This window comes from Trichosurus vulpecula, chromosome 3, assembly GCF_011100635.1.
Source record: "Trichosurus vulpecula isolate mTriVul1 chromosome 3, mTriVul1.pri, whole genome shotgun sequence".
NCBI classification, from domain to species: Eukaryota; Metazoa; Chordata; class Mammalia; order Diprotodontia; family Phalangeridae; genus Trichosurus; species Trichosurus vulpecula.
The window spans coordinates 228630358-228639940 of NC_050575.1; the positions used below are offsets into that span (position 1 = coordinate 228630358).

Here is a 9583-nt window from a genome sequence, read left to right on the forward strand (position 1 = left end):
AGTGCTCTTGAGTAGTCTATTGTAACAAGGCCTTTTTTCTGTCTTGAAAGAAGCTGCCATATCAATAAGATTCCCTTCTAGTTGAGAAGCAGAAAAGAACAAGCAAAAAACCCCACTATTCATTGAATATGATCATCCAACCAGTTCTGAATCCTTCCTATTGTATTATCACCTGGTCCAAATTTCTCCCCATCTTCTCTCTCCAATAGTATGAGATGCTTTATCAAAAGCACTGCTCATGTCTCTAAATCATATCTATAATAAGTCCATCACCTGTTCTTTTAGTGACTATCACCAAAGGAAATGAGGTTAGTTTGATGTATTCTTGATGAAGCCATAGTGTCTCTTCACTTTCTTTTCCTAGCTATTCGCCAACTATTTCTTTAGTATTCTATTCTAAATTATTTTCAATAATTAAAGTTAAGCTCAACGGTCTATAATTTGTGTATTGTTTTCTTTTCTTTAAAAAAATGGAACATTGACTTTTTTTCAATCTCAGAGTACTTCTTCCATTTTCCAAGATCTTCCCTGGAATTAGATCGTAGCTTGGCAATCACACCTGCCAATTCTTCCAGTACCACAGAATGTACCTTATCTATACCAGGTGGTTTTAATTCATCAGAACAGCTAGGTGCTTTCTTTCTTTCTCCTTACTTACCTTGGGTATCAATCCCCTATTGGCCAGGAACTCCAGTGGCTCTCTAACCTCTTGGATAAAATATAAACTTCTAAGTTTGTTTTTTAAAACCTTTCAAAATCAGACTCTGGTTTTCAGGCCTATTTCATATCACTGTCCTTCACACTTGCTACTTTCCAGCCAAATCAGACTGTTTGATGTTCTCTGTCCACAAAACTGAATTTCCCACCTCTATGCCTTTGCATGGGTTGCCACCACAACTGTAACTCACTCCCTCTTCACTTTATAGAATCCCCATCTTTCTTCAAAGTTTTGTTTAAGCTTAAGTACTACCTTTACAGGAAGTCTATCTAATTAATCTCAGCACCCCTCTATCCAGTGTCAGTGCTAGTGCTAGTGTTTTCCCTGTGGAAATTTTTAAATTTTAATTTTAATTCAAGTTGATTCTTTCCAATGGATTGTAAATTCCTTGGGGGAAGGGACTATTTTGGTATTGTCTTTGTAACCCCAATGCCCAGCCCATAGCCTGGCACATAGTAAACGTTTAATACGAGTCAGAGGAGCTGGATTAAAATCCTGGCTCTGCCACTTACTACTGTGTGACCTTGGGCAAGTCACTTACGGAGGGAAGGGAATAAGCATTTATATTGCCTATCACATGCCAGGCACTGCGCTAAGTGGTTTGCAAATATATCACGACAACAACCCTTCGAAAAAAGGGTTATTATCTCCACTTTACAGTTGAGGAACCTCGAGAAAAAAGAAGTTAAGTAAGCTACCCAAGGTCATACCGTTAAGTGTCTGAGGAAGGACCCGAATTTAGGTATTTGCTGACGATAGACCCAGGACTCTCTCCCCTGTGCTGCTATTTCCTTATCTGTAAATCAAGACAGTTGGGCTAGATGATTTCTGAGATTTCTTCTGACTCGAAATCATTTGATTCTCTATGACCTTGCTGCATCAATCACTCTTTCTCCATACATATTTTCTATCTCTCCCTTGGTCCCTCCCCACCACTTTTCTCCCTCTTTACAGACATCCTAAAAATAAAAATCACAAAAGATTTTCCTTGAAATTAACCCTCACAAATTGTTCTACATTTCCTGTCAAATTCCTGTAATGGTTTGCACCTGTGCCACTTCTTTTTTGACCACTCACTCTTTGCAACCTGACTTTTGTTAACCCTGACTTGTTCTTTCTAAGTTGTCTAACGACTCCTTGCCAAATCCGCATTACTTTTTGTCTTTATCCGCCTTGACTTTTGTAGCATGACACTGTAAACTACTTCCTAATTCTTGTTACCCTCTTCTATTTTATTTCTATGACATAGAACCCTCTGGATTCTACTTTTGTTCTCCTCTTTTGTTAGTTCATGCACTTGTTACCCCAGGCATGGGTGTTCCCCAAGTTTCTGTTCTAGGTTCTTTTCTCTCCAAATGCCTCTTTGGCAATCTTATCTATCTATAAAAGGTCAATTATTACCTCTACACAGGTAACACCTGAATCTTTATTTCCAGGCCTGAACTATCCCCTGGAGGTCCAGGAATCCAGAGGGTGCATAAGGTCTGGAAGTTCAGGACACCACACAAGAGTGGATAGTAAGACTATAAGCTCATCTCTTTGCCCATGAGGAAGTGCACATTAGTCAGCCCCATTGTTGAAGAATAAGGCAATGTGCTCCTTCATCGTGGACTTTTTCACCTGCTTATTGAAGATGGGCTCTCAGTGCATCAACAGACTTTCAGACAACACTGTCCCTGCCATACCCCAGCCAGGCCTGAGGGTGGATGTACCCAGTCCCCACTATTGCCCAGGTGTCCTCTACTCTAGTACTCCCCCACCACTGACGGTTGAAGAAGATGAGGAAGACACTGCAGCAGCAGAGGAATCTGAGGCAGCAGCTAATGTGTTCCTGAGTGCTGAGACCACAGCCCCAATGGAGCTGTTGTAATTTAGGCCTAGCCCAACCCACCACTGCAGCCAGTTTTCTACTTCAGTGGGTAGGACAACAGATGGCTCCCATCAGTGACTATTTTGAAGAGAAAAGCTCCAGCACCTCCAATGGTCTTTGGGATGAACCAAGTACTCAGGGTGAAAAATCAGGCAGAAACATATCCTTATCCAACGAGTGGGATCAGTGCAATTTTCTCAGCTAGATAGATGCTCGTGAGGGCCCTCTATTACCTTTGGGTTTCTGTGACCTTGGGCAAGTCTCTTAACATCTCTAGGCCTGTTTCTTTAACTGTAAAATATGGGGGATTAGATTGAGTGGTCTCTAAAGTTCTATGATTCTATTTCCCTCCCCATTCCCCATCTCAATGCCTACACCTATCTTTACCCTTAACTTTGCCCAGGGCCTGACACAGAGTAAGGGCTTAATGTTTACTGAATGAACTTCTCTATTTCTAAAATGGCACCACCTACCTAGTTCAAAGAACATGCCTCAGAATAGCTATACACTATGATCCCTAGGACCAGGTGCACTTAACATGCACCTATAACCCTACCCACCACCTCTAATTCCCCCTTTCCACCTCTTGCTCCCCAGGCATTTCCTCCCTTCTGCAGCCCCACTATCCAAACCAGAGCACCCAAGAGACCATGCTTGGCAGGTGCTAAGCCACTGGATTCTATGCTCTCTGGGGTGTGTCCTCATCAAGTATCCATACCTGTCACACAGCCCTCCTCCACCTACTTTGCACCTCCTCCTCTGTATTATAAACTTGACTGAATGTCTAACTTTTGTAGTTGTATCCCCAATGTTTAGCACAGTACATGGTTCAACCTTAATTTTTCCCCCTCCTTAACTCTACACATTCAATCAGATGCCAATTTTTGTTTCTAATGACAATATTCTAACAAACACTCCCTTCTTCTCCTCTCACAACTCTTATTTCAAGCCCTCATCTCTTCTCACCATATACAATGCAGCAACATTCTGAATGTTCTTATTTCATATCTTCAGTTTACCCCCATCATACACAAAATGCTCTTTACTAATCTCATGAAAACACTTATAATAATGTCACTCCATTCATAAAAATTCTGTGATTCCCCAATGTCTATAGTACATCCTGACTGAAATTAAAATTGTCCCATAATGTGGCTCTAACCTTGATTAGGCTGGGAATACAAAGCACAGGGCTCTGTATGTAGTATGCATTTATAAATGTTTGGTTTACTAACAGAAGTTTAATAAGATTACTTCATTTTATACCAGACATATTATGACTAGAACAAACTGTTATTTCATAGCTTTATTCCATATTTATAACAATACAATAAACTGTCTGGTGGTACAGAAAATTTCTCCTACAATCACAAAATATACACTTAAAAGTTCCTCTCCAGGAAAAATGGGCCTCTACCTCTGTGTCATCCTTCAGCTTTATCTTGACCTTAATTTTTTTTTTAAATACAGGAATAATTTCATGAATCAGTCATCTGGGTGTCCAATCTTTGTCCCTCATCTCTTAATTAAAACATAGACTATGCTGTGATGAAAATGTTTGGTATCTTCCATTCCACCTATAATCTATTACAAAAGTGTTATTTTGCAAGCATTTAGGTAAGAAAAAAGGTAAACAACAAAACCCACAATTTTTCTTTAAAAAATCCAAGCTTATAATAAGGGCATTTATTAGTCAGTAAGCAGCAAGTGAACAAAGATTCACAATGGCCACTTGCTTTTTCTTCTAATTAACAAATGCTTTTTAAAATCAGTAGCACAAGTAAATATGGAGTAAGTAGGTTTTAAAACCCCCTCAGGTTCGTACAGTAAGCACTTTCGATGTTATAACTAATTACTAAAGTGTTAGGACACACAAAATTCTAACCAATGAATGTAAATCATCTTTATAGAAGGTTATTTTCTGTTCCTAGTATTTGTGAGGAATTGAGATATTGTCCAAATCCTCTAGTGTATTAAAAAGTGGCAGTAGTTACTGTCCATCCATTTCAGCTCCTTTGTAGGGCTTTTTACAGTAGATTCTTAGGTATAGTTCTCAATCACGGAAACATAGCAAAGACAGATATCTGAATACAAAATGCTCGAACTGTTTTGTCTGCTTTAAAAATATGGTCAACATACCATTTATTTGTTATTAGTACAACAGTAATTTTGTGCTGAGAATTACAAACCACAGACTCTAGGTGTTTTACTTCACAAAGAGAGTCTAATAACAGTTGAAAAATTAATACATTTCTTAAAAAAAAACTCACAGCAATTTTTTATTAAACTGAAACTACTACAAAAGGAACAAATGACTTGACGATAAATGCACTAAAAATTTTTAAAATTTTAGCCAAGAGTAGTCTGAATTTCAGTTTACTAATGTTTACATATTTTATGTCATATATTATATGAAGCTACCACGTACAAGAAATCAAAAAATAAATCACCTTGAAACCTAAACTGCATATTCTAGGAATACAAGCTACAGAATAAAAAAATGTTTGTGCACAGTAGTTAGCTGAGAAAAACTTCACCTCTTGGCTTGTAAAAAAACATTTTCCAGAATTCACTCTAAATGATTAACAAAACCTGTGGAGGGGAAAAAGAAACACTGTTGACAATTTTTTAGTGTAGAACATACAAGCAATAGTGTAGAACCAGAAGAACAAAAATCATCAACTTAAAAGTTTTCATAAAATATCTATATACAGACTCGCTAAAAGAAGACTATTTCCCCAATGTGAATAAAGAATTCTACAACAGATTAAAAATAATTTAATTGCTGTGACTGTAAATTAAAAAGCAATCTGAATGTTTTTTCTTCTTCTGTCTCCCATTTGATTTTCATAGAGCTGGAAGGGACCTCAGAGGCCAGTTAGTCCAAACCCCTCATTTTACGAAGTGGGAAACTGAAGTCCAAAGAATTACACAGCAAAAAGTGCAGGACTTGACAGTCAGGAGACCTGGTATGTATTCTACCTCAGAAATTTATTAACTGTATAGTCACAGACCTAGAGTCTCAGTTTCCTTGGCTGTAGAATGGGGATATTGATGCTCACATCAACTACTTCATGGAGCTGTTGTGCAGAAAGTGTTGGGGGGTAGTTAGGTGGTGCAGTGGCTGGAGGTTAGGCCTAGGAGTCAGGAAGACTTGAGATCAAATCTGACTTAAGACACTTACTATCTGTGTGATGGTCATTTAACTGTTGTTTGCCAGTTTCCTCATCTGTAAAATGGGGATAATAATAGCATCTACACCCCTGGGTCATTGTGAGGATTGAATGAAATAATACTTGTAAAGCACTTAAACCACTTATGTAGGCTCTACATAAATATTAGCTATTATCATTTAAATGTGAATTATTACTAACATTAATTGACTTCCTCAAATCAAAATAAGAAGTAGCAGAACCAAGATTCAAACCAAGGTTCTCTGGTTCTAAATCCAGTGTTCTTTTATTAGTTACTGTCATTTTAAGTTTGCTTCCATTTCACAATTCTTTAGAGAAAAACTGTAATTTAATGGGAATTTTTTTGTTTAAACAATGAGAAATCAGGTTCAAAGAAACTTATGAATAGGTCGTTTTCTGAAATATCCCAAGGTAAGAAAGGAATAATTCCATGCTAAAGAAGAGGCAACAGAAACAAATTAGATATTCAGACATTATTACACAGAGAACTCATGTTTTATGCGAAAATAATTTAAAGAACCTCTTGCCTTCCATGACTGTTTATTTCACTGGTCATTTCTGCTACTTCATATATTATAATCACAGAATTTGGCACAAGTAGCCAGCATAATGGGATGCCTTAACATTCTTTCTGTTTTTGGTATTTCAGTGATTCTATCACCGTCAGTAAATTTCACTTAACCAGGAAGATTAAAATGCCAAAAACTATGGGAAAGGAGTTAAAAACTGTAAATTATGTCCTGGGCTACAAAGGTTATGGCCTAAACAAGGGTAACTGGAGAAACAAAGCATAAGGGATAAGGTTTACAATTAAGTGCTCTATGACTTGAGGCAAAACATTGTGCATGGTTAACTATAACCACTGTTTTTTCAAGGTATGTTGTATACGTTGATTGCTAGAATTTCTGGTATCTGAGTTTCTTCAATGAAACAAATTAATACCAAGAATCTATAAAAATCAAGGGGAAAAAAGGAACAGTTAAAAGATTTCAAAATTTTATCAATCAATCAATCTGACTCTCTTACCTTTAACTATTACGTGTAGCAGGTACTTTGTTTTCCCCTTCTATTTCTTCTACCCCTGCTTGGGTCATAAGGTCAGCGATGTTTTTCTCCAGATCATCAATGCGACTGCTCATATCATCGAGTACAACATGTTAAAGACAACACTCACTGAAGCTGTTCCATGACTTACCGTACCCTCTGCTCTACTCACATATTAAAGCATGTGGCCTCTAGCAGGTCAAACTAGCATCCAAACTTAGGCTAATATGCGCAGACTTTGGCTTAACCTGACCTTCCCAAAAGAGCAACACCAAAGGGGCAGGAGGGGCTGCCCTACAAATGATATTCATGACACATACCTGTTTCTCCATCCCAAACTGTTACTTCCTTTCTGTTTCCTTTCCCATATTTTTTGCTTCACAGCTTGTAATTTCAATGGTGTGAAAACTATCTCCAGTGATGAAGATCAAGAGCCTCAGAGAGTCATCTTTGGCACAAAAAGGTTAAATGACTTGTCCATAGTCACACAGCCATCAGAAGCACGACTTTCAGGTGTTCCTGCCTCCAAGAGCAGTCCTATATCCACTACACCTCAATGCTTTGACCTTGGTCACCTTATAAATACACACTCTTGGGAGTATATATGTATGTGGTCATATATATATAAGTATATAGGGACAGCTACATTAGTTAACAGAGATTGGTCTTCACAAGCCACATAAATATATGTATGTAGCTATAGCTGGTTAGTAAAGGTTGGTCTTGGCAATAGCCACATACCTATTTACCTGTACTGGGGTAACAGATGTTCCTGGGTCCAGGCCTGGGAATGACCTGAGCAGGAATAAACATAGCCTGGCCTTTGCAAGAGCAGAAAGGCCACCAAGCTAATCACTGCCGAATTTTTTCCATCATTTATGCACCTCCCAGTCCCTTTACATACATACAGGATGCCTCTAACAAGACTAGTCTACAGCTCAGCAGAGCTCAGGTCAGAGGACCAATCCTAGTTGAGCTGAGAGATAAATGGACAACCTCTTAAACCCACTGTACCACCATCCAATATTGTGTGGGAGAGAAAGCCTAAAAATATGGAAAGGAGGGGGAAGAAGGAGGCAACTCTAAAGAGAAAGGATATTTCGGCCAATTATCTGGTCTGACATGGTCTGAAACTTGTCCTGCATCTGCTGGAGAAGTGTCTGAACCTGCAGAAAGGAAGGAAGAAAGAAACAGATCCTGATTAATGATGAGCAAGAGGTTAGCTGGGAAGCATCTCTGGGCGGTTGGTTGGGGGCAGGGTTAGCTGGGAAGCATTTATGGGTAAGGGGGATGATGGGGGTGGGATTAGCTAGGAAGCATCCCTGAGCTATTGGGTAAGGAGGATGTGGGGGGTTAGCTGGGAAGCATCTCTGGGCTGTTGAGTAAGGGGGATGATGGGGGTGGGGTTAGCTGGGAAGCATCTCTGGGCTATTGGGTAAGGGGGGGATTGTAGGGGGTTTAGCTGAGAAGCATCTCTGAGCTATTGAGTAAGGGGGATGGTGGGGACAGGGTTAGCTGGGAAGCGTCGATATTACGGTAAGGGGGATGATGGGGGTGGAGTTATCGAGGAAGCATCTCTGGGATATTGGGTAAGGGGGGGAGGGTAGGGGGTTTAGCTGAGAAGCATCTCTGGGCTATTGAGTAAGGGGGATAGTGGGACAGGATTAGCTGGGAAGCATCTCTGGGGGATGGGAAGAAAGGGTGGAGACTAGAAATGGGATCGAGGGCCTGGGTCCTCTCAGATCTGCGGGTACACTCTGGGGAGTCACCCAGGGTAAAAGCCTGGATCTGTTCCCACCCACCACGCCCCTGCCCTAGGACGCCCCCACAGTGACAGGGGGACCCTGGCTCAAGACTCCCCAGTGCCGTTCAAGGGCGGATTGAGGGGTCTCCCCACTAGGGGCGGTCCAGGGGCTGGGGAAAACGGGGAGCCGACAGGCAAGGGGGTGGCGAGGGATCCGCCGGGTGGCAACCCCAGCCAAGCAGCTGTCCCTTGGGGATGGGACCGGGGCGGAGGAGGCTGAGGGGGAGCCGCGGTTCCAGCGCTGGGCGGCGACGGGGCGGAGGCCGCCGAGCTGCCAGGGGGTCGGCGCGACCTTTGCCTCCGGCACCGCGCCCGCTATCCCAACATCTCCGAAGGGATCTTTGCTCCCGCCCGCCGCACCCCCCCCCCCCCCCCAACCCTAACCCCCGGCCCTGGGTCCCACCACAGCGGTCAGGTCCTGTACAGTTTTGGGGTCTGTCTCCGCCATAGCGCCGGCTCCCGATTGCACTCAGCTTCCCAATTCGTCTCTAAGGCCGATGCGCGCCTGCGCCCTGGAGTCTACACGCCTACCCAAGCGCGTGAGGGTGCGTGTGCGCATGCCCCGGTGCCATGGAGACCTTTGGGAAATGGAGTTTCTGTGGGTGGCGGGAAGCACTGCGCCAGAAGCGGGTGAAGAGGGATTCGAAAGGGGCGGGGCACGAGTGCTGACCCCGCCTCCGTCCTGCCCTCTCCCCTAGCCCACGCTTTCTTCCCTCACCGTCCTCCCAGTGCATCCCAGCCGCTTGTCTGTGGGCCTGCAGTTAGTGAGTCGTTCCCATGTTGACCCCACCCTCCTTGCATCTCCTACACTCCCCGCATCCCCACCCCACCCAGTGCCTCTGCCCTCACCTCGCCACTCAATCTCCCACATGCCCCCTCCTGTGCTTCCCTCCCCAGCTCAGGCAGTGTTGTCTTTTATGGACTCAGAGGATGCCTGTATCATCCTCCTTAAG

At 42.3% G+C, this 9583-nt stretch overlaps 1 protein-coding gene across 1 annotated transcript; it reads right to left on the bottom strand.

Annotated features, from left to right (window-relative positions):
* Nucleotides 1–3876: 3876 nt before the first annotated feature.
* HSBP1 (heat shock factor binding protein 1) lies at nucleotides 3877–9155 on the bottom strand. The gene is made up of 4 exons (XM_036752108.1): nucleotides 9034–9155; nucleotides 7926–7992; nucleotides 6809–6929; nucleotides 3877–5180 (listed from the first exon to the last, which is right to left on the bottom strand). Exons 1-3 carry the CDS (start codon nucleotides 9076–9078, stop codon nucleotides 6811–6813), a joined length of 231 nt encoding a protein of 76 aa, XP_036608003.1. The 5' UTR covers nucleotides 9079–9155; the 3' UTR covers nucleotides 3877–5180; nucleotides 6809–6810.
* Between the last annotated feature and the right edge of the window lie 428 nt (nucleotides 9156–9583).

Bases quoted from the DNA above. Each gene is read 5' to 3' on its own strand.
- HSBP1 (XM_036752108.1), bottom strand. From the start codon at position 9,078: ATGGCGGAGACAGACCCCAAAACTGTACAGGACCTGACCGCTGTG. The intron at 7,993-9,033 runs GTGGGACCCAGG...TCCTTTCTGCAG, and splicing joins TACAGGACCTGACCGCTGTG to GTTCAGACACTTCTCCAGCA. The intron at 6,930-7,925 runs ATATCCTTTCTC...AACATGTTGTAC, and splicing joins AGACCAGATAATTGGCCGAA to TCGATGATATGAGCAGTCGC.